The 25430-nt window shown below is 43.3% G+C and overlaps 1 protein-coding gene across 1 annotated transcript in view; it reads left to right on the top strand.

Annotated features, from left to right (window-relative positions):
- Positions 1-25430, top strand: part of pcsk5b (proprotein convertase subtilisin/kexin type 5b) — a 76031-nt gene that overhangs the window by 1324 nt on the left and 49277 nt on the right. The window contains 8 exon segments of the mRNA XM_069683022.1: positions 3317-3421; positions 12848-13000; positions 14682-14825; positions 15528-15604; positions 19631-19719; positions 20391-20563; positions 23322-23534; positions 24670-24770. Coding sequence (XP_069539123.1) covers positions 3317-3421; positions 12848-13000; positions 14682-14825; positions 15528-15604; positions 19631-19719; positions 20391-20563; positions 23322-23534; positions 24670-24770 — 1055 coding nt within the window.

Here is a 25430-nt window from a genome sequence, read left to right as displayed (position 1 = left end):
TGTCTCCATTGTGGACAAAAGAAATCTGCCACACAAACATGGACCCCACACACACTCCGGGGTATCGTGACAGAAATACGTGGGCAGTTCAAGCCTGCACTTGCCAGCCCTCGACGTGAAGACGGCGTGGAACAGAGGGGGGCATTCTGACAGGTTGTTGTGGGGTAGCCTAGTCAACAGCTATTGAACCCCCCTCTCCCCTCCTCGCCTTATCCAGCCCGCCCACCCACTATACTCCCCAGAGAGCAGGCCTTAATGGCCTCGTTTATCCCCTCTCTTTGACGGGAACTAATGTGTAGAGTCCTCCCCCCCCTTTTCCATACCAGCCCCCAATAGGAATTCCCATGTGGAGTGCAGTGTCGCCCCCAACCCCCACCATTCGCCCTAATTTCCATCTCAATATGGAGCGTTCATTGGACTTTGACACCTCATAGACAAGAGTTTTACTTCCTGGTTTTGGGGTCAGCTGAAAGCTGCTCCCATGGGAGCGATATGAGCACACTCTGATTTCCTAATGTGAACTTTGACATCCTGATCATCACCCCCTCCCCAGTCTTTATGCCAGTGCAGCACTCATGTATATAGAGGATGCAATTAAACTAAGCAAGTGACGGAATTTATTTATCATTTTTTGCATATTAAAGTCGTTCTATTGCAAAGAGATGCACTACAAGTGTTTTCAGTTCAATCAAACTTGTTAGGAGTAGTCGTAAGGATTTAACCATTTTTGATATTGATTTGGGGATATAACCTCTAAAGTGGAAGAGATCTTAAGGTGTAAAGGCGAGATAACTAATAAGAGACAAAAAGGGGGATGGGCGGAGAAAACCTGTGACGGAGGGACAAGAGGAGAACAGATAACTATACACTGCGAGATCGAAGGAAGAGGGTGCAAAAGAAGGGACGATACATGGATGGATGGATGAAAAGAGTTGGCACGGAGTGAGAGAGCACCTCCATGTGGAATTCTGGGTAATCCTCTTAACCATGGAGCCCCCTTCCGGGTCTAAGACACCGGCCTAAATTGAGTCAATATCAGCTGACATGCCTGAGATGAGGGTGTGCGTTCACACTGGTGTTTTAAAGAGATGAGAGAGGAGTGTTAGCCCTTGACAGGGCGAGTGATGTAACTGATGCGCCCACCTCCGGTCCATGTCTGGTTACTGATCAAGTTATGAGATTATTAAAACCGGGTGCACTGATGCACCAGGGCGTAAAGACATCAGGACAACAGGGGGTTGTTATTGGATAGATTATTCTAAAGTAGGTATCAAGAGTGACGTTTGTAACTGTCAAACACCTCACTCACGCTCATTTACATCCACGCTCATCCTCCGTTGTCTGTGATGACCTGTGAAAGGAAGTAATTTATTAGTTACAGTGATTATTTATCCTTATTCAGGTGGGGTGAATGTTGCAGGTTGAGGGGATTTGGATGATGTCTGTTGTGTATCATGGCTAACATTTTAGCACAGAATAAAGACAATCTCAGTGTCAGACTGCCCCAATACATGTACACTAAATACATAATATATCAGCATTAACCTTGATGTTACTTGAACACAACAGCTTAGATTTATTTGAAGTGGGAGGGGGGTTACTACAAGACATTCAACATAATTTACGCCGTAAATATTTGCTGTAAAACCCGTCAGTTGCAACCGACTGCCTTCAGGTTAACGTCTGCATCCAACAGATAACTGCGTTTTCAGGAACAAACTTGAACTTGTAACCAGACATTACGCCTCCTATAAATGATTTCCTTGGAAAAGTCTTATCACCTTTAGCAATTCCTGGTTGATTCTGTATCGAGGGACATAAAGTTTAATGAATCCAGTGAAAAATCCAGTGATGCAAGACATCATTAATCACCGTAGAGCGAGTGGTTTCGCTTCCCAAATATGTTTCAACATAATTCCCAGTTACCAAAGGTTATGCTGAAGTCTTTATGATTCACCATGCGGGTTTTTGTTGGTTTTTTTGCATCAGAATTTAAGTTGACTTTGTAACCCTTCCATTTCCATCTGATCACATTTAGTCACAGCGACCACAGTTATAACTCTTACTCACAGAGCAGAGTTCAGGATAAAAATAGGTGGAGAAGCTGCACGTTGAATGTGAGGTTTAATTCAACCTGAAGAGGTGTTAAAGCTATGCTAAAGATTGTGATTTTCAAAATGTCACACTGTGGTTGGAGTAAGTGGGTGATTTTATTTTGAAAGGAGGCTGTGGCTGGCTTTAAAAGGAGCGGTGTGGCAGAAGTTTAGACCTGGGCTTAAGGGTTTTTATAATTCTGTGTGTAGAGCTTTTCCAGCAGCTCCTCATTGGCAGACACTCCTACAGGGAAGGGTGGCCTGCTAATGGCAGTGCAGATGTCGGGTAGATTAAATAGGCAGTGGAAGCACGATATGTTGAGACCTGTTTACACTATGAGAAGCATCCAAAGTGGTAGCCGCCTATTATGGAAGCACACGTTGTTAGTATGTAGAACGCGTTTTAATCTGATTACTGCAGATGTCTGATGTGTGCTGCTGTTCAGATAATGTTTGATGTGTGCTGATCCAGATAGGCCTGTTGGCACTTTGTTGTTTCTCGTGTGGAAGTTTGAGTGTGTGTGTGTGTGAGCATTGAGCTGAAAGCTGATCTAATGGGCTCTGTGGTGGAGGTGGTGCTCAGCCGTGGATCAGTGACACACCACAGGAGCCTTGGCAGCCATGACAGTTTGATCATCTAAAGGGATTGTATGGTCTTTATCAATTATTAAAACTAATCAGCATCCAGCAGCCTGCTGTCTGTCTGTCTGTCAGTCACCGTCTGTCTGTCTGCAGATCATCTGTCCTCCACGTCTGTCACTCAAAGTCTTTGTCTATTTGTGTCTGACTTTCAGTCCGTCTCTTTACTTCTTTTGTGTCTCTTCTTGTGACCTTTCTGCCCCTTTGTGTCTCATCTTTTAGTCCATGTCGTCTTTTAATCGACAAAGAGCCCAAGGAAACTTTTTCTTATACATAGAAAAAGACATGAACATTAAAAACATGGAAACCATGGTCACTATACTACCTTTGTATCTTTTCTAAAAGTACTTCCGGTAACTTTTCAGGTACTTACACAATAAGTTGCATCAATTACGTGGTGTGAAAAACTCTCTTGCCATGTGCATGTATGACGTGTATGCTGTCTTTTTTTTTTTCTACAAGTGAAGTCACTAATGATGATTTTAAGTGTTGCAGTGCTGCAGTGGAAAACATCTTCATAGTCACACTGATGAGTTCTCAAATGTACAAATGCTTTTCTCTAAGTGTGTGTTTGTTTTTTTCAGATCGGGGATCTCAAAGACCACTATCACTTCTTCCATAGCCGGACCATCAAGAGGTCAACCTTGTTCAGCCGTGGACGCCATAGTTTCATCTCCATGGAGCCCAAGGTACGCCTGTTGTGCTGTTTAGTCAATTGCAGGTTCAGAATATAAATAGCTCAGCGAGTGTGTGTTTAAACGATGCTGGAGACAGTTTGACAAACTAACCAGAACTTAAGGTGCACAAACTCACTTTTCCTGGATTCCATAAAGTAATCAACAATGGCTATAGTGTGGAACTATACTGCTGATAAATAGTGTGATGTGGGTGAAAGCAAGTTAATGAACTTCATTTGTCAAACACGAGAGAGAATTTAGCGTGCCTTTTGTCTTTGTGGCAGACTTTCAGACGACTATATTTGACATATGTCTCTCTTATACAATTTGTTAATTCCTTCATTTATTGCCGTCACAGTTTAAACATAATTTTCACTTCCACAGTAAATACACAACCTGATAACAAAGCTGTATTGATCCGAGCCCTGCTGTATCTGATGCTCAGGCCTGAAGGATGTAAGCTCTCTCGTCCTTGTAGTCGTAGACCTGACCTGAACACAGATGAGTTGCAGGGACAAAGTATTTATGAGGACACCAACATTGCAGGAAAAATCATATTTTCCTGACATTTCATGCTGTATTTATCGCAGTCCTGAAAAATGATTTGTGATGAATGAGAACTACTCCTACTTTTCAATTCCACCAACTCAGACTTCAGGTTTGATGGATGGGTTTAAAGCCGTGACATAAAACATTATTGGAATATAATTTACCAGTAAGTGAAAAGCCCTGACAACAACCTCTAAATACTGCTTCTGTACACACCTTAATCCAAAAGGGGTTGCCTGTTTTATTTTGTCTGTAAAATCAACACACAAATCTCACAGAAAGCAATGCCCCTACCATGGCAGACTATTCCCTTAAAGTAACCAGCTTTATGGCAGGTTAACTTGATCCTAATCTAATGGACAAGGCTGTCCACAGGTCACAAACCTTCCCATCAGAATGAAAACAGTGTCTGACACTCTTCGGCCGTTTACTCTAATATACTGCGGCCACAAGTCAAAGAATGTTTGTACCATATTATTGTCGGGCTGCACAGCGGTGCGGTGGTTAGCGCTAGAAAGTTCCTGGTTCGAATCCTGGCTTGGACGAAGTGGGTCTTTCTGGGTGGAGTGTTCTCCCCGTGCTTGTGTGGGTTCCCTCCGGGTACTCCGGCTTCCTCCCACAGGCCAAAGACATGCTCGTTAGGTTCATTGGTAACTCTAAATTACTCGTAAGTGTGAATGTGAGCGTGAATTATGGTCTGTCTCTAGAGCCCTTTTTACACTGCGGTTCCTCCTCAGCACCTTAATGAAGCTTTGCCGCGATGCAGCCTTCGCCATTTTGCTTTGGACCAAGCAACATCGGCGTAAAGCCGCCCCAGTGTGTGTTTTTAAATATGGTTGCGGCGCTGCGAAAGCAAAACGTGCGTGAGGTGTAAACAAACACCGCATGCTTCAAATACACGCCCCAACATTCCACCTCCATGCGTTCTACATAGAAGATGAAACGTAACAGAGGCGAAATAATAATCCCACCTTGGACTGGCAGTGTATAAGGGACTTATGTTTCAGCCCTGATGGACTGGCGATCCAGGGTCCAGGGTGTACCCCGCCTCTCGCCCAATGACAGCGGGGATAGGCTCCACCCACCCTTGAACCTGAACAGGATAAGTGCTATAAATAATGGATGGATGGTTTATTCTTCCCATAGGTAAGGGTTGCCTTCCTGAATATAAAATACGGGCTTGGAAAGCATCTCAATCAACCTAACAATATGTCTTTTATCAGACTGTGGTTTGGTTGAACCGGGTCTCCAGTATGAGTTTGACTTGGGGTCGGCCCTTCCTCTAGTCCTCTCAGTGCTCCTCTAATCACTGCTTCAGGTCATCAAGCCATTCCTGCATCACACACTTCATCAAAAAACACAAGATGAGTAATCAAACTCAGTGGATGTTCAGTAGCAGCACATGGTGCATGTTAAGATCTTGTTAAGAGCTAAAGTAGATGGCTTTAAATGAGTTTCAGCAACAGGACAGTTTGTGGAAATGTCTCATTCACTCAGTCTTTCTATCCGACACACACTTCACACATCTCGACGTCTGCCTGTTTGATTAGGCGGGTCAATTTATCAAGCATCGCTCAAATTGTTGGCGATACAAAACAGACATGTAGGACTTCCCGTCACCTTCTATTATCCAATTATCTTCTTGTCCTCCATCTCCTTTACTTTCGATTTTCTTTCCTACTTTTTTCATCAAGTCAGCTTCTTTTATCCCCCTGCTGCCCTTACCTGTCATCCCCTTTTCTTTCCCCCTCCTCTTTCCTCCCTCCTTTTCTCACTGTTGCTTTCAGCGTACTCATCCCCCTCCCTCCGTCTTTGGTTCCCTTGCTCTCTCGGGCCTGACACAGTGCCATGGTGGAAGAAGGTTTGTGTCCTGACGCCAGCTGGCCGAGAGGCTGAGATTTTAGGAGAGTAGATCAGAGCAGAGAGGTTATGGAGAGAAACAGGAAAAGGATGAAAGAAGGGAAGAGGGGAAAGCCTTCAGCGTAACCTGCGACCTGTCTGTGGGTTTGAGATCAGCATGACGGCTGCTCTGGCAGCAGCACACTTTGGCAAACTGCTAATGATGTTTTGCAATCAGGTTTTGTAATAATGACAGCCGTGTGTGTTTGTGTGTGAGTGAGTCAGATGGGTGTAGCGGTGCCATGAAAGGCGCACCCTGCCATCCACAGTAGTTGTTGGCACGCAGGTTGCCATGGTGACGCAGCACCGCAGAGATTACCGCTTTATGGCAGCCGCCAAACTGCAGTGTCACTTGCCCTGCAGGTCAAAGAGCACCATTGTGAGGGAATCTGCTGAGGCCATTGGTCTGCAGAGAGCGTGTCAGCATAATGAAAGCTACACGTCTCTTATCTGTCCTTCAAAAACTTTGATATAACACGATTTTTTGAGCCTGTTATGGGTTTATGTTAGATGTTTACAAGTATTTCTTACACCACTGAATGCACAGTGAGTCTAACAAACTTTAAAGTCTCAAAATAATTGAGTTAAGTTTTATTTTAATCATTTTTAATCATTTAGAAGCAATTTAAGGACAAATGTTTTAACTCTTTCAGTATAGTAATGTTCCTGTAACAGAAATGATCACACGGTTGCTTCGTGTTCAGTTTTCCGCCAATAAAATCGTCACACACGCGCCTGTAAACGAGGAGCTCTTCTTCTCATCGGCAGCACTCAGCCTGCACCTTGCACAGCTCTGCTGACGTACAGACATGACTCATTCATACTACGAGCTCCAAGAGAATTTGGCCAGCCGCAGACTTTCCTGCTGCAGCTCTGCTCTGTTATTAGTTGTTGGTGTGAAGTGAGTAAAAGAATACCCGGTCTGCTTTGTTTTAATCTATTTCAAGCGAAAATCTATTTCCAGCGATTTGGAGTTTTCTGTAAACAACAATTAGAGTACTACAGTGGTTATTTCTCCTTTTTTTTAAACTGCCCTTTTGAAGTCTGTGCAGAGATTAGTGGAGGAAAACAACCGCTGAACGCCTCTGCGGCCGTCTGCTGCAGGAGCGTGGTGATTCCAGCCGGTTTCACTTAGCGAGGCGCTTGTTTACTCGAAGTCATTTATCCTGACATGTGCAGGGAAACTGAGAGCCAGGTGTGGTCTGCAGCTGAATCCTCCCCGGCATACACTGAAATGCAAAATGGCTGTTAGGACAAAGTTAAATTTCCCTGTTTTGTGATGTCCTCTGAAGTCCTCTCACATAAGGAAAATATTTCAGAGCACGGAGCTTGAATGAGCTCAAAACCACCTATAAAACAGTTTAAAGTGAAACGTACTGCACTTTTATAGAACTATAAATGACTTTATTCTCACACATTCGTAAACTGAGGATGCTAATCAACACATCAGGCTGTAATTTAGCTTTGATCCAAGTCTGCTCGTAGTGTAGCCCCTTGTCTCCTTATTTCTATTTTCCCACAGCTCACTGTATTCATGAACATGTGTGGAAACAAGGACACTCGCAGCATCAGGAGACGACACAGACGGAGCTTGTGTTCCTGTCGAGACCTCAGGGGTAATTTGCGCACACACAGGTATTCTGAGACTCCACACGGTCCCAGGTACAGGTGTGTGACATCCTACTGCAGAATTTTTGTTAACAGATGAACCATTAGCGGACGCCGTGAGATGAGCAGGTGCTCAAACTGTCTGGAGAAGTAGTGCGACTTTGGCCTGAGGTTCGGAATTGCACCAAAGAGAGCAGAAGAGTGTGCGTCTCATGTCTGTCCAAAGGTTATTTTAGGTGTTCTGCTATATTAACCTTTGACCTCGCTGCTTTCAGTCCCTTTTTTCCCGAAACTGCTAACGTCGTCCCAAAAACAGCAGTGAGAGTGGATCAATTTGTTCCCATTTGTTCTATTGAAATGAACTCTTCCCCAGTTTCCCCTGGTTACTGACCCAGCCAGCAAGAGCCACCTGCAAACCCTTACACAGAGAGCGAATGAGAGATAGAGAGGGGGAGAGAGAGAGAGAGAGAGAGAGAGAGAGAGAGAGAGAGAGAGAGAGAGAGAGAGAGAGAGAGAGAGAGAGAGAGAGAGAGAGAGAGAGAGAGAGAGAGAGAGAGAGAGAGAGAGGGAGAGAGGGAGAGAGGGAGAGAGGGAGGGAGAGAGGGAGAGGGAGAAGGAGGGGGTTGGAGCGGGAATGAGAGAGAAAGCCAGGCGATCACAGAGAAAAATGGGCATCTGCCGAGAAGAAGACCCGAAATGAAACCAAGGAGAGCCAGCGAGGGAGAAGAAGCGGATGAGGGAGAGCGATGAGAAAAGTGATAGAGTGAGATCAGGGAGGGAGTGGGAGTGTGAGAGAAGAAGAAAGGAGGGTGACGGGGAGGTACAGGTGCTAGCAGATCATTCCTCTGCTCCACCAGGCCAGAGTTAAAAGAATGGAGCAGATCCAACTGTCATGCCTCAGAGCCTGCCGGCAAATTGGCTCTGAAACAAAGGCAGTAATACACGGGCAAGTTTTAGAAGCAATAACAGAGGGCAATATTGTGTTTGTTTGGATCAGAATTGGCAAACGTGATGCCACTGATGTGGGTAACCGAAGGCTGTTAGCAGTGAGTGGTTTTTAGCGTGGACAACAAAGGAGAGCGTGACCCTTTATAGCTTAAGAAGAACTGTCGAATCCCCTTCATCTGCCTCCGTTCATCCTGTGAACAGTTCTGTATGTAATACTGTGGTTCCTGTGAAGGAGACATGAGTAGACATCCTGTTTTCAGAGAGGATCTATGTTGCTAGATAAATCAATAAGCGTAAATTATCAGCCTTCTGTGCGGATGGGATGAGATGTTTTTATATATTTAAACACAAGATTCAGATTTCATGATATTTATGTCAAACACATTCATATTGGAGCCTCTGGACTTATTTATGTCTCCTCTGGCCTTGTACGCATATTGATACTGTCTGCATGAATCATTTCCTTTTTGCTTTGGAAGTGGTTTAAGTTTTTGAAGTCTTATGCGTCTGAAATACAATATGTGCATTTAAAAGACAGAGAGGTGTGAAAATGAAGACATTGATGATCAGAGATTCTTCCGGCATCTCCGCTTATAGCGCTGCACAACTGACGGATCAGTTTCAGACGACTTTAGATGTGGACTGACAACTAAACATGTCTGTGTTACAAATTTGTGGTAAAACTTTTTCTAGCTTCTACTTAATAAAATATAATTCAGCAAAGTTTTCTGCACATAACCTTTGAAAGTTATCAGATGAAACACCTGATAAGAGAGTACATTCGTTTTAAAGCTGAGGAGTGCACAGTCTGGACTAAACTACACAAGGTAGATGAACACTGTATTTTCTTCTAGTGCAGATAAAACAATGCATCAAAAGTGCTCTTTTATACAGCACAGTCAGTGTAGGATATAATGTGTATGGTAATAATATTACGCAATACTCAGTGTCTTGCTTATTCCTGCCAGCACACGGGGAGTTTTTCAGAGACGGAGCATGGCAATATGCCAGAAAGGGGGGCGGAGATTAGCGTGTCAACCCAGGTTTTGTGTTCTCATCAATGCCGATCGGAGCTGAGGCGACAATTACCCGGGTCTACTGCAGAGTCATTTGACCCGGGTCTGAATGCCGATTGTAACCTTTCCCACTGGGCTGAAAAGCCGGGTGTTAGCAGGGTTTTTTGACCAGTGGGTAAGCAGCTATAGAAACACTTTCTCCAACACATTCTGAACCTACTTGACGATCAGAGCCGCTGAGCAGAGTGGTGGAGTGAGGCAGACTGAGCTGCTGGGTGGGCGTGTCCTTGAACAGTGACAGGGGCAGGAGGTTCTGCGGTGTCTCGGGCAGATGCCCAAATTGCCGATACTGAGTACCGATATGAGTACTTAATAATATCATTACAGTTCTCATTATGACTTTAAAAGCATGTTTAATTTTCATCAGATGGTCCTCACTTTCTGACTGTAACAAAGTAAATCAACAGAATGATGCAACGGTTGCTGACATTTTAACACTCAACTTTGTTTTACTTAAACAAACAACACACTGCCACACATTTTACTTTCGTGTAACCTATAACACACGCATTGGATTTCAGTATAACACAACAAACCACATTTTGTGTAAAAAAGGTCACTTGATGAACACTCCCATTTCTGAGCGCACCTGAACGCAGCACTACACAGCGCATTCCCCCGAAACACGGCAGTGAGGGAGACACGCCTGAACTTTTTTACTGCACTTACTACGGAGACATCAGTGATCGCCGACGGGCTCTTTTTATCGTGTGTGTGTCCATGAGTATGTAAGTTAGTTTGCTTTAATGTTTATGTTACACTCTGTGAGCTTCAGTTTGGCCGTGAGTGGACATGTTAGTGCTGTCTGTGAGGACTAAGCCTTTATCTGGAAAGTGCTCCTTCTCCGCCTACCTTCTTAACTGACGGGAGGCTAACGTCAAGCCGCAAAGTGGTATTCGGCTACGGTACTTGTTGTAGTTTTACGAGTACTGAGTACGAGTACTTGGGCTCCAATACCGCCTGATACCCGATACTGGTATCAGCATCGGTGCATCCCCAGCCCAAATATAGAGTTCCTCCACTTTGTGACATCACAAAGCGTCTGGAGGAGTCTGTCTGAAAGCAAGCGTTCACAGCATCCTGCAGAGACTTTTTTAGCAGGGGATCACTCCAACATACTTTTACCTACTCCACCCACGTTTAGTATGGACATCCAACAGTGAAACATTGTGTACATGTCTTAAAATGTGAAACAGAATAATACCTTCTCTTTAAATTCTTGTGTTCTGTCAGTGTCATCTGGGGTGAACTACACACTAATTGGGATCCAACCTCAGAAAAACCATTTCTTTTCCTCTCCATCTGTAACGGCTTTGCTCCGTCTCGTCCAGCTGTAGAAGAATTAATGGCGGAGAGGATTGGTTACGAAATTAGAGGCAGGGATGCATTCAATGTCAGAGCCTCCTGTAAGTTAGGGACAAGTGCGGTTAGGAGTTGCCCTGCTGTTCAAAGATTGTGGTGGATGCTTTGCTAATATATGTAAATTGTTATGATACAGCAGTGGTTTAGCACAGACTCACACACTCACAATTCCTGATGACGCTGTTGTTTTGCGGCTAATGGCATGTGTGAACGGCTGCTCTGAATCAGATGGTCGTCACAGAAGTGAAATGATGTGAGACCTCGACAGACGGACACAAAATTTCTCTCTGGGTTCTCCTCTCCTCTTCTTGTTTGTAATTTCTCTTCCTCCCATATCTCTGTCTCCTAAAAAAGAGATCTACACTCTTGGCTTCTTAAATGACGTCACCCGTTTTATCCCTCTCCTTCCTTCACGATCTATAAAGAGCTACATACTTGAGTTATTAAATCAATATTATTTATAAAATCAATCTCCTCTCTTCACTTGCAGTCTTCTGGTCTCACTGGCAATTTGTTTCCCCTCCCCTTCCAGCTCGGTCTCTTTTCTCTTTATCGACTCTCCTGGGACTTGTTCTCCTCGGCTCTTTATCACCTCTCCTCTCCTCGTCTTATCTTGTCTCGTTGCCTCCCTCTCCAACTCTCCCGAGAGCCTGGCAGATTGTTTCAGTGCATGAGACCAGATAATCACTGCACTCATTTTGTCAGCTTTTCTCTCCTCCCCTCTCTCCTCTCCGCCTGCTGGAGCCGTATTGATGTGGAGAAATGCTTCGTCTTTGTAGTCGGACATTGTTCACTAAAGCCTCAGACTTCTGGCAAACTGAGCAACAAAACAATAACACTTTCAGTGTGAAAATTATGCTATTGATTATCTCTTATGAGCAGAGGTTCTTTGTCTGCTTACAGCTTACAGACGCTTTAAGTCGGCTGTAGCTGATGTGGTAGCGTACACTTTGAAAATACTGTATAAATAAGCCATAGCTGCACAACTTTTCATCTGAACATGCTTTATTCTGGAGTAAATTGAAAGGATTGTTACGCAGTCTGTGACCCGGCCGTCACACAATCATGTTTATGTGAGAAACTTCAGTCCAAAGAATCCATGAATCATTTATTACAGAGTGATTTACATCTCAGGCTGCTCTCCTACAGCTTCAATCATGCTCCCTGTATGTGCCTGCTACAACTTTAGCTTTCCTGTCATCATTATTGGCACAGCAAACTCCTCCTGGAGTCAGACTGATGAAGTCTGCAGGACTTCAGCGAGACTAAACACACGATTTCAGGGTTTTAGAAAGAGGTGGTCAGGGCCAAGCGAGTGCGTCCAGCCCTGCTGTTCAGATCCAACAATGTTGATTTTGAAATCGGAAAATTCCGAGTGAGAAAGTGGAGTGAGATTCCTGCCAAGGAATGCCTTACGCCTCGAAGCGAGCCCATAACATTTGAGAGATTGATGTTACCTGAGAGACATTTATGTCTCGTGTGCATATGTGTGTGTAAAAGGGAGAAACGAACAGACAGAGTAAAAACATTTTGTCTGCTGTGAAATTCTTGTAGGCCAACAACAAGTGTAACTTTCAGATGGCTGAAAGGATTCCTTCAAAATAAAATGCCAACATTCTGATGCTTCTCAATCACAGGCTTTTCACTTCTTTCATGCCTACCGATCTGATACTGTCATTTATTAGCATCCCCAAAAATCAACAGGTTTCAGGTAAATTGCTCATGTAACGATATCAAACAAGAACAGTGTGGTGCTAGAGAAGAGAGTAATGTTAGTCAAAGCTAGCGTAATATAGCCACTGCGTTTTAACTTCTATATTAAAGATGTTATTGAAGGAGAGAACCTTCTAATTTCCTAAAGATTGTGTTGTCTTGAACAAGAACTGTGATGAAATTCCCCCCGTTGACTGATTTCACTGTGGGTGAAGTACTTCTTCTGTATCTCTTGGTTCTGACTCAGTTTCTGTAATCTCCTGTCTGTGTTTGTGTCTTTAAGGTGGAGTGGATACAGCAGCAGGTGGTGAAGAGGAGGATCAAGAGGGATTACAAGCAAGCCCCGCCCCTTTCCTTGTCAAGCCCCGCCTACAGCAGCCCGGCACAGACCAACATATTCTATAATGACGCCAAGTGGAGCAGTATGTGGTACATTGTGAGTACAATGCGTAAGGTTACATGAACACTGCATTAAAACGAGATTATCACCAGCTCAGAGGGAAAATGAGCCCTGTAGATTTTAGTGTTTTTATGCTGCTTGTCTTTTGTTAGAGGATTGTGAACATTACATGTTTATCTAGGTTGTGGGTCAAAGGTCAGCTGAGGTCGTGGCATGATCCTGATTACTGCAGGGTCAGTGGAGCTGAGGGATTTGTGTGAATGTGTGTGTTTAAGTGAATGAAAGAATAGAAGAGTTACTGTAGTGCAGTTTTTTCTTATTTTTTAAAAGAGACGATTTGGGGTCAAAGTTTGATGTTCTGTGTTTAAGCATAAATATTTGCAACAGAAAGTCCACAGGGTTAGAAATATACATGTCAGCGTGTTCCTGCATTTCAACATCCTTCCTCCCAGAACTGCAGGGTCGTGCATGCACTTGTTCCCGCGCATACACACACACACACACCGGATACACACATGCGTGCACGCACACAGAATACATTCAAATCCACAGTGCAGAGATCTGCAGGCTTATCACAAGTGTTGTCATACACCCTCAGATCATTGCTCTTTTAGTGATGTTCTGTGTGTGTGTGTGTGTGTGGTTGGGTGTCCTCAGCTCCGTCAATGGATAACTGAGTGCAGATAACACTTAATACTTTGACCAGAGCTTTCAAACATATTTTTCTCGCTATTGGACAGAACTCGATGTGAACTTGTGTTTACACAGAAGTCCAAGCTTCCTCCGGTCATTTCTAACAAGTACCTGTGACAGCCTAGAGTTGAAACGGTTCTTTTTCTTTTGGTAAAAGTTTCTCTGGGTCGTTTTTGTTTGTGTATTTGTGTGTTTTATTCAGGTGCACATTTAATTTGATTTAGAGAAAAACACAAGAATCAGTGACTTCGCCATGAGTTTGAATCACATTGAAGCAGCATACTTATTATAAGATGTGATTTGTTTTATGGACTTTGTATATAAGAGATTTTATTGCAAACTGAACTCCATAATTGAATTAATATATATTATAAGTTGACTATTTCATATCTAAATGTCTCTTTGGCATTCAAACATGTGGCACATGCAGGTTTAAAAAACATTTGGATTGCAAACGTAAAGCTTGGTTAGTCTTGATAACATATAAATATATATCAGCTGTAGCAGAATAACTGAAGTGTTTTACTTGTGTTGTCACTTTTGAGAGCCAGCTGAGTCAGCTCTTTGCTTTTACGGACGAGTGAAAGGGAACCTGGGGGAGGAATGTGTGGAAAGTGTGTGAAATAATGAAACTATTTGTAGTTTACTCGCTGTTGCAATAACTGAGATATTGATGAGGTTTTCATCAAGCCCATTCAACGATTGTTTACAACAATTATACACACTCCATGTTTCGATCTCTGGCTGTTTAATTGTATTTGCTTCAACTTGGGCTCTGCAGTTAGCCAATGAATCAATACCGAACATGTTATGGTTGAAACAAGATTGAGATTTCACTTTTAAAACTTCACTCTAACTTGTTTGAATTTGTTTCTGTGCGACGGTTTAAATGCAAAAATGCAAACGCTCACATTAGCTGTAAGTAAAGTGGAAAATGTCATTATGTGGGCAGAATCATCGAGGTTAAAATGTATCTGTAAGATGCTGATGAATCTAATCTTCCCTCCTGTATCCATCCCTCCAGCACTGCAACGACGACGTCCACAACTGCCAGTCGGACATGAACATCATGGGGGCGTGGAAGAGGGGCTACACGGGTAAAAACGTGGTGGTAACCATACTGGATGACGGCATCGAGAGGAACCATCCGGACCTCTCTCAGAACTACGTGAGTGTGTATGTATGCACGTGTAGGGCGGCTATGAGCGGCACTGTGTGTGTGCGTGTGTGGGTGTGATCAGTGAAATTAAAGTAATTAAATGTGATTATTTGTAACTGCTAGTGTCTGTGTGAGGTTTGGGGAGGTGTAGGAATTTATATGTAATGTGTTGTATTGCCAACTTGGATTAAAATGTAGAAACACTTCAGCTACATAATGAAAATTCGCCTTAACAGAGAAACATGTGATAGAAAGCATTTTTCCGTGGTGACATACTTCATGTGCATGCTGGGGTATGTCTGCCTCAGAGGTAAAGATGGTTAGAGGTACTTCTTGGCCCGAGGCTGCAGGTAAGGCCATCCATCAGCTGCGCAGATAAAATGATTCACTCCCTGTTTGTCGGTGCCTCCGCTGTGTTATTAGCTTCTCTTAATGCCAGGATTTGTTGATGCCGAAGGGCGAGCGGAGCAGCAGATTGAGTTGGCTCTGATTGGATTCGATTCACAAAACAGTTGTGAGTGATGTTAATGTGAACTGTTTGATTGGGTTAGAGAAGCTTTTTGGCATCTACAGGTCTATTAACAATACAAACACACACTTGCACAGAAACATAGATTGTATTGGACCTCTGTTAGATGTGTTTCCCCCTGATTATAAGTCCTTCTGTCATCGTGTTTGATGGACTTGCTTTGATCTCCTTGTCTCCTCCAGGACCCTCAAGCCAGCTTTGACGTCAACGGCAACGACATGGATCCAATGCCTCGATACGACGCCACCAACGAGAACAAGTAAGAAAAGTGTAATGAGCTCAGATTTAATAAGAGAGAGAGAGATGTAATTTAACGCTTACAATACGGTTCTGGTAAAAAAATTGGCATGTGGCTAAGGTGTTTTGATATCATAGCCAGACGAATGGTCTTCTGTGTGTCAATGTTTATCTGATTGATTTTTACCAGAAGCTCTGTGCCTCAAAATGTTTGTATTTGCTGAGCCCTGACCTTGTTGTGGGTGCAATGAGTTACATTAGTGTATTTGATTGTGACATTTGTGGGTGGGTTGTGGTTTTTCTGTTTGGAAGAGTTGGTGTGTACATGTGTAAGCGTGTATGTATGTGTGTAAGTGGAAAACAAGAGAGGCTCGCTGGTCCAGGCACTTGTCTTGTGCCAGTTTGGCTTGCTAAGTGATTTTTGGTGTGTGCGTGTGTGTGTGTGTGTGTTTGGCTGCAGCAGCCCGAGTGCCTTGGCAGTGGCTCCGTCCCTGCTGGTGATGCATTGTCTTAAAGAGACATGAGGCCTACAGATGCAGCTTAATGAGCTGGTTTCCCTTTAAGGCTGCATTCACAGTTGACCTTGATGTTGTGTGTGTGTGTGTGTGGACAGAAAGCTGCTCTGCCCTCTGAGTTTGGATATCACTGTTCTTTTAGGAATTCTCTTCTGGGATTTACAGACTGGAGATCATTAAAGTTTAAGCAAAACACTGTGGTAACATCTCCTATGAGAGCTGGACAGTTGTGAGAGGCGGGCAAGTCAAAACTGTTCATCATGCCTGAAAGGCCAGAGGCACATGGTCTGTTAGACTTCTAAGGAATAATCCAAACTGTGCTACATCTTGCAAACTGCTGCTTGTTGTCAAACTTTGTGTTGTAGAGCAACAGGAATGATTTTAACTCCATCTATTTCTTTACAGTGAAGTTCCTCGTGTTTGGTGTCTTTTTAACATTGTCCACACATCATCTATCATTACCCAGCACGGACTTAAAGGGAGGATATGACGGAGCCAAACTTTTTATGTCTGAGGCAGATTAACTTTTGTCAAAGAGACAGAGTTTTATTTTTAAATACTTTTTACTCTGTCATTGTTAACTGCAATAATGTAATTTAGATCTCCAAATAGATGTGGAAAGCCATTATTGTTTCCCTGTGGCCTGCTATGTTGTTATCTGTGAGAGAGATCTAAATTACACACACACAGAAGTAAAATTGAATTCATAAAAATCATGAGATTAAATCATAATAAGCCTGATTCACAAAGAACTAAAAGATGATGATTTTGGCTCCCAAAGATTGAGTTAAAACGATTATTCTGCTGCACTCGTTTTGTCCTGTGTTATGAATCCAGCACGCCCCTTTGCCTCAGCAGTGACATTTGCCGCGCCCACACTCACTCGCCAGGCTGTAGTGGCGTGTGAGTTCAGTCCGAGCCAAGGTGACGGAGAGAGAGCCTTTGGTCACCAGGAAAGGTCAAAGTAATTCCGTTGTATGGAAACACTTTTGTTTCAAAGAGTCTGACGAGGAGCGGCAACAAATACTGTGCGAGATTTGTTACACGGTGGCGTCTGCACCACAAAGGAACACGACCAATTTGTTTAATCACAAGAAATGTAATCACAGAGTCGCTTATGAACTTATTTTAATATTAATTTCTATATTATATAATTTATTTGATAAGTTTCTCAGTTGAAAATACACTGCTCTAATGTGACTCTAATGTGTTCATAATAAAAACAAACAATAATAAAAAATTACTGTTAATGAATGTGCCCCACTCAGTATTATCCATCATGCTATGGTTATATTGGTATATATATGGTCCTGGTTGAATCACAGAGAGATCTTTGAGTTACTGTGACACAGATGTGTAGAAAAGAGGAACGGGCACAAACAAAGTCTGGAGAGACGACCAGACAGACAATTTAATGGATTAGTGGAGTGAAGTGACCTGAGTGAAGACTGTTGAAGCGTTTTGAAAGAGGGAGCCAGCCGTTTGGCTCATTAACTGTGATAAAGAGGCCTCTCACTGATTTGCATCCGTTTAATATGTTATACTTAACCCACGTTTTTTTCTGTAAACAGCAGGTCACTCCAGCTCGTCAGAGGAAAAAAGAAAGTTTAAACACCGATATACATGATAAGCATCATAGATTACAAGATTAATTTGCTTTCATAAAAGTCACATCTGTAAATATGTTGCTACAGCCAGCAGCTGGTTAGCTTAGCTTAGCATAGAGACTGGAAACGGGGAAACGGTTAGCCCAGCAGTGGCAAAAGGTTATCTGCCTAACTCTTAAGTGATTTCTCTCTTCTTCACTCTTGGAGTGAAAGCGAATAAGCAATATTTCCCAGAATGTCAAACTTGTGTCCTTGTCCTTCTCATTAACTGATTTGTGCTGCTCTTATTTAACTTTCTATTGTATATTGAAATCCTCTCCCACATGTAGCTTTAATACCACGAAGACAGCACAGGAAGAAGTTCAAGCTCAAGTCAATTTGTGAGGCAGGAAGAAAGGATAAAAACACTTGTTTCATGATAAGCTTAAGGATATAAGGCCAATCAATATAAACTGTGCCTTTTTACTGCAGTTTTGTTTTCTATTGAGCGCAATGTAAAGGACAAATTCACAAGATTATTATTGTTTTGGCTTATGCCTTTATTTGAAGGACAGCTGAAGAGAGACGGGAAATGTGGGGAGTAGAGAGTGGGGCATGACATGCACCAAAAGACCACAGACCTGGAGTCTAACCTGCGATCAGTGCATAGAGGACTATAGCCTCTGGACATGGGGCCAAGCTCTACCAACAGAGCCCAATTTCTGGGCAATTTTGATGTTAATTAAAAGGTAAAGCGAGAGATCCAGAAATCCTCGGTTGCCAAGCTTATGGATGTTGCAGTAAATACCTTAGCTCAATTTTGCTTTATTGTGTTTTTATGCTTGTGCGTGGACAACAGCTCTGACAGGAGCATCATGTGTTCAGGTTTTCCATCCTTCCTCGTGAACAAAAATAGGCAGTGTCTTCAAATGTGGCATGAAGGTCCACTTGGACTCAAGGATGAACTTATTTAGATTATGAGGTCAAAGGACACTGTGGTCTCACGGCATATGGCTGTATCTCAAGAATTCATTTGTTTATTATGGCAACGTTTCAGGATCAAGTGAGGACACTTTATAAGCAAAAGGTCAAAGGTCAACTTAACTGTGACATCATAATATTCCACAAAAATACTTTTCTGGCCATGGGCTGAAGGAAGAAGAAGAAGGAGGGATGGTGATCTTGGGTGCCCACTTGGAAACTGTGCTGATTATATAGGCCTGCAGTGCTGGGGGGTTGAGGATGTGTGAAAAGCTAGAAGCAGTTTTTATCACAATCTTGAGTTGTAGGAGGAGACATACAACTGCAAAGTGCTCATTCTAGTTTGAACCTCTGATCACGTTAAGTACATGTCAACCTGAAATCATCAGGTGGCTGTAAAAAATGGATTTTCCTCCGTGCTTCCCCGGACTCAAAAACTTCCCTGTGTGTTCCCCCTGGGGGTCCGATAGCTAGATGCTGGGTTTCCATGGCAGCGGTCAGACTGTTTCCGGGGGGTGTTGTGATGCAGATGTTCTCTGCAGGAGGTGCATGTGTGCGTGAGTGTGTTTGTGCCGATCCAGAAAGTGGTGTTTTTGAGGAGGCAGCGGACGCAAACATACTTATGTTTGTTTACGCTGGTTGCTGACCCTGGCCGATTGTCACCGCTACAGTTACTGCTGGAATGTTACCCTGGTGTGTGTGTGTGTGTGTGTGTGTGTGTGTGAGTAGTCCAATTTATCTCTATCTCTGTGTTCTACACTTCCACTTAAACCTTTTAATTTAGCCTTGCTTCAGGTATGTACACATCTATCTGTATAAATGCGTGTTGACCAGTACGCGTCCTTTCCTGCCACTTCAAAAGCTGCATGTTTATCTGGCAGTTTGTGCGTGCTCTCCTGCTTATGTATACACACGTGTGTGTTCCAGATTTGTGTAATAAGCTGTTCATTCCCGCTCTCTCCTCAGACACGGGACAAGGTGTGCGGGCGAAGTGGCTGCCGCTGCAAACAACTCCCATTGCATTGTGGGAATTGCCTACAATGCCAGGATAGGAGGTGAGTGATTTGCTGCATTTATCTGCTTTCTCAAACTGTATTTTTTACAATAGTTTGACATGTAATCTGTTACTACCTGTGAATGTGAGCGTAATTAAGGAATAATAAACACTAATTTTAGTCCTTTAAACGGACACTGACACAGTCTCGAAACACCATTGGTGAACATTTATTTATCTGGTCTTGTTGTTAATGCAATGCTGATTTTCATCATCTAATGTGTCACCAGTACTCGACCCAGCTGTTTGAGTCAGTATCAAACCAGTATCTTATATTAGTGCCCGTCGATGAATGCCTAACTATAAAAACAGCCTTATGAACGCAGCAACTGAAAACCAATATGTGATTAGAGCTTTTATAACCAAAACTTAAAGCAAAGTTAGATTTTGAAGCAGCTTGTTGAAGCAATTTGCATCTCAAACAGGTGCAAACGTTTTTATCAAAGTGTAATTTATAATGCTTGAAGATACAGTTTGCCTTTATAAAAACAGGTGTATGTGGTGTACTTTAATTAGTGTATAAGTTAGCATAATTAATGACTTGATTTTCCAGACTTTCCAGTTAAATTTATTAAAGTTATTATCGCAGCACATCAAACTGTTGTGATTGCTGTTTAATGTATAAAGTTAACTATGTTGTGTGCATGTATTATTTCTCTGTTTGTGTGTCAGGTGTGCGAATGCTGGATGGAGATGTAACGGACATGGTGGAGGCCAAGTCTCTGAGCCTCCAGCCGCAGCACATCGACATCTACAGTGCCAGCTGGGGACCGGACGATGATGGAAAGACCGTGGATGGACCCGCGTCTCTAGCCAGGCAGGCTTTTGAGAATGGCATCCGCATGGTGGGCACACGCATGCATGAATTCATATTTACATTCAGAAACATGCGCAAATGAACACGGCTCAGCCAAGACTTTTTAATTGGTATTCATACGGTGAGAAAAGATGTTACGAGGCACAAGCACACACTCCAAGCAGATGTGTGTTTTAAACACTTATATACTCATAACCCGAAGTCCTCCCAGGCTATCTCTACCTGTGAAACTCCTCTGGACATTAGAGAGCAGCCCTGGTCTCTTAGCATATATTCATTTACATATTCATAGATTATTTTGCATAACGACAAGCTGGCGGCGTGTTGTTGGCTGAGCTGAGTGGAAAAGCTAAAGCCGAGGTTAAGAGGGTTGAAGTCATTTACTGGTCACATACCGTACATCTGCAAGTTTCTTTAGCTGGCTGTCTGCCATTTAAGGAGATGTACACCTCTGAGGAGGTCAGAAAGAAAGTGAGAGAGCTGAAAGAAGAGAAAAGGGACAGACAGGAAGAGAGTGTGAGTATAGACTGTCACTGTCGCTGCTGACAGGCTGGCCTTTAAGATGACAGAGGCGAGGGAGATATCTGTCCGACTGGTACACGTTGTGCAGGAGTGTAGGTGATGGCATCCACTCCCACTGTGTGTGTGTGAGTGTGTTATTGTGATGTGTTTGTGAGGCTGAGTGGAGATGGCATGCTTGTGAGTGTAACATGCACCTATGTGACACCCTGAAGAGTCGGTTTATCGCAGAGAGCTGAGGTGTTGGAGATAACACTGACAGCTGTGCAGAGGGTCGGACTCCTGCTTGTGTTGCTGTTTGTATGAAAGACTAAGGCAGGAGTTTTCTTTTAATCTTCATTTCCCGGCTATATTTTTTATATTTAAAAGAGAAAAGAGGTTGTGTGTCTCGATGTTGCTTATGCACAAAATTTTTTCGAGGCAAACCCTGTCTAAGTATCTCAGTCTTAGCTTAAAACTTTTTCTTCCATGCCTTTTTTAGGACTACAAATAAGAGCACAAGAAATTGGCAATTCTTACGAGCACTCAATCAGCTATTCTCTCCGCGTCCCCTCTATTCACTGTTTCCTCTCCCTCTCATTCTTTGTCTCTTCATTTCTTTTACTAACTGCTCTTCAAAGCACTCTCCATCACTCTCATCAGTCAGCGTTTGCTCTTGTCTGATCCCCCCTTTCACTCCAAGGGGCTTCACTCGCTTATCTCTGCCTGACAGAAGCCCCCTTATGAAGAGCTCCACTCAGTCTTTTATTCTTTATATATATATGTGTGTGTGTGTGTGTGTGTGTGTGTGTGTGTGTGTGTGTGCAAGCTCAGGTTTTGTGAGCGTGTCCTCACAAACAGCATGATTTGCAGTGTCAGTCACTTCGTCAGATGTCTTTTTCGCTGACTCCTGGCTGAACTTTGCCTCCACAACTCAGTTGGTCATCACCGTCACTGTAACTCCCCCGGCGTGTCTCCACCACGCCTGAGTTTAGATCATTTTCAACCACACCTATTCTGGAAGTCAATGTCGACATGAACCTTTTAAAGACAATTGGCTTGAGAAGTTTTCTATCTAAAATAGTTGAGAGTGTTTACTCTACTAGTGAATGAATCAGTGTCTTTAATCACACCTTTAGTTGATCACGCCGAGCCGGCTCTGGCCTCTCAGTTAGCAAATACATCTGGGATAGAATTAGCCTAAAATTGAATATTGAACAGCTGCTTGGCTGCACATACAGAGGCCTGCAGTTATAACATAATAATATAATAATGTATATGTGTAATGTATAATAATACCCATATGTGTGCAGTGTTCAGCCAAAACTTAGTAGAGAACAAAACATGCACATAAAGTCATAAAGACAGTAAGTTATATGCTGTGTTTAGAGTCTTTACATGCATTTTTTTTTTCCTTTTATGGCTTTGTTTTCTCTTGTTTTTATGTACAATCCAGCCAGCTCTGAATCAGGCCTCAGCGTCTTATGATGTAATTATTTATCTAACATTTCCAAAATAAAGTCACTGACCTTAGAAGATGGAGCGAAACAGTTCAAACGATATATACAGAACTGAACGGCTCACTTCCCAGAATGTAACTCAGTCAAAGTCGTTCATGAAATAAAAACTGACTGGGCAGCAAGACAATGGCTCAACGTGAATGCTGTTTGCGCACACAAAAACATTTTAGAGATAATTTTATCTTTTTCAACCCATATTTCAGTCAAATCTGAAAGCAGTCTTCCCTCTGAAAACAATGGAAGAGCTAAATCAGCGTGAGACGCCATGGAAACGAACATTATTTAACTAATGTCCTTTATCTCTAATTAATAAGACACTACATCACTACTGCTCATACATCAAGTCTGGTCTCAGTCAGTAAATCAACTTGTCTCCTCTGCTGGCGTCTTACTTGAGACAGAAATTCACCTCAGTCCGACATGGAAACAAACTCACTAACACAGCCTGACACTCGGTGATGCCAAGTTTGAAAGGAAAAACATCTTCACTGTATTTTTCATGAAGACGGCTGAACTGGGATAAAATCTCATCAGATCTGTTGCCAGACACTTACGGGACTGCTGAGAACTTCATCACTGTTGCATGTCGTGATCTTTTCCTCTTTATGCAGTTATTCGCGCACACTGAGCGCAGAACATGGTACCCCCTATCTGACAGACGTTAACAAAACATGTCAAAACAAAGTCTGGCTAAGCAGTTATTACCTCCAAGTGCCAAGACGAGTCTGCAGGTTCTTACTGTATCCTCTCTGCATGTTTTCCTCTCAGGGGAGGAAAGGCCGCGGTTCCATCTTCGTGTGGGCCTCGGGCAACGGCGGGCGCAGCCGAGACCACTGCTCCTGCGACGGATACACCAACTCCATCTACACCATCTCCATCTCCAGCACAGCAGAGAGCGGCCGCAAGCCGTGGTACCTGGAGGAGTGCTCGTCTACGCTGACCACCACCTACAGCAGCGGGGAGAACTACGACCGAAAGATTGTAAGACCCTTTGCTTCAATTTAACTCCAGGGCCAATTCTTCTTTTAAGTTGTATTTGTGGTGTTTTGTACCTTTTATTTCCGATTCCCTGCTTTAAATGTTTGTTTTGAACCAAAAGGACTTGATTAGATGCTTCCATCTGTCTTAGATAACTTTTCATTTACTCTTGATACTGACCATATTTTAGCTCAGAGGGCTGAAAAACGTTTTAAATTTGCACATGCATTATATAATTTCAGTTCAGATTACATCATGAGGCTGTTTTGCGTTAACCTCGCCTCGTTCTTGTGTGTGTGGTTCCTGTGCTGTGGCCTGGTTTGACCCTAATTGACCCAAATCACACCCATGATCCTCTCAGATCGAGGCTGACAGTTGTCCACTGTTAGCTAGCTTGTCTGGCAGCGTCTTGCTACATTCCTCGTACCGATGCTACACACGCACACACACACACACACACACACACACACACACACACAAACATACAGACACAGACACACATTCTCTACAGTTTCCCTCTGGCTTTGAACATGTACAGTGAAACCGTCAGCCTAGTCTACTCGAGCACAAACTGTCCTGTCTCCTCAAACGCTAATGGACGACTTTCACTGTGTGTGTGTGTGTGTGTGTGTGTGTGTGTGTGTGTGTGTCTTTAGATAATCCATCAAACTTTTTGGTCCAGGAAAGGTCCTTTGATGAGGGCTCAGACTGGAGGTTAGCCAAGCTTTTCTTGGCTGACTGTCAGGCTGACTTGTTGGCTGTCTAAAGTCCATACAATAAAAGCAAACTTAACAACACGTTTTACTACCTCTCATTCCTTTTTATTCTTTATCCTTTGTTTCTCCTTGGACAGTGAATCGATCCTGTGAATTAGTGGGCAAACTGTGATGCATACTTGTGTGTGTATTTGTTGTCTGTAGCGAGGCTGTTTATCAAAGCTGGTATGTGGGTTTCAGGATTTTCAGGTGTGTCTAAATCCGCCTGATCCTCATGACTTCAATCCCTCTCTGTTTGTCTGTTTCCTCCCTCTCTTCCTGCCATCACTGTCACTTATTTTCTCCTCTCTGCCGCTAACTCTCTAACTTTCTCCCCCTCTGACTCTCATCTCTCTCCCCCCTCTCCTCTCCTGTGTTTGCAGATCACAACAGACCTCAGACATCGGTGTACAGACAGTCACACAGGGACATCCGCCTCGGCTCCCATGGCCGCCGCCATTATTGCTCTGGCCCTGGAGGCAAAGTAAGATCCACTTAACCTCATCCCTTCACGTCATGCTTCTGCCCCTTGCTCACCTCCTAATGCCCTCTTGTCCCCTGGCCACACTGATCTATAAGGGGAACAGGTGAAGCATTTTCTCACATGCACATCATTGTCAAGTCAGAGGTGGAGATGCATTTAAATGATTGGGAAAGCTATCTTTGTTTAAGGCAGTTAATCCCAACGGAGTTTGTGCAGACATACAGGGTTTCAGAGGAGTCTACTTACAATAAAGTCTGGACTATACATAGATGCTCCTGCAGGACATGCATGCTCACAGATCAGCGTGTTGCCTAAAGAAATGTAAATGTACTGCTGAAGGTTGGGAGAGAGGATGTAATAGTTTGCAACTCCGTTAAGTACATTATACACCTGCATCCTGCAAGTTCAGGTTTAGTGCTTAAATGTAATTATCCTGCCTTTTATGTAGAGATATATCCATATGTACTGCGTCTACATCTGCGGCTCAGTACAGGCTGCAGGGATCCCGTCTCTTAAAGGTCTCAACTCCTCGTTCCTCCAAAGCGAGTCACAATTATCATTTTAAACGCTGAATGCTGTGCAGACGGTATATTTGAAATGCTGAATATAATATGAGTCTTCAGCTGTAATTCTTGATGGCAGTCTAACGTTGCTAGTGGA

The sequence above is a fragment of the Semicossyphus pulcher genome, unplaced genomic scaffold (genome assembly GCF_022749685.1).
Source record: "Semicossyphus pulcher isolate SPU_LCO1_2020_fin unplaced genomic scaffold, fSemPul1.0.p SCAF_6, whole genome shotgun sequence".
In the NCBI taxonomy this organism is placed as follows: domain Eukaryota; kingdom Metazoa; phylum Chordata; class Actinopteri; order Labriformes; family Labridae; genus Semicossyphus; species Semicossyphus pulcher.
This window is presented reverse-complemented; position numbering and strand designations above follow the sequence as displayed.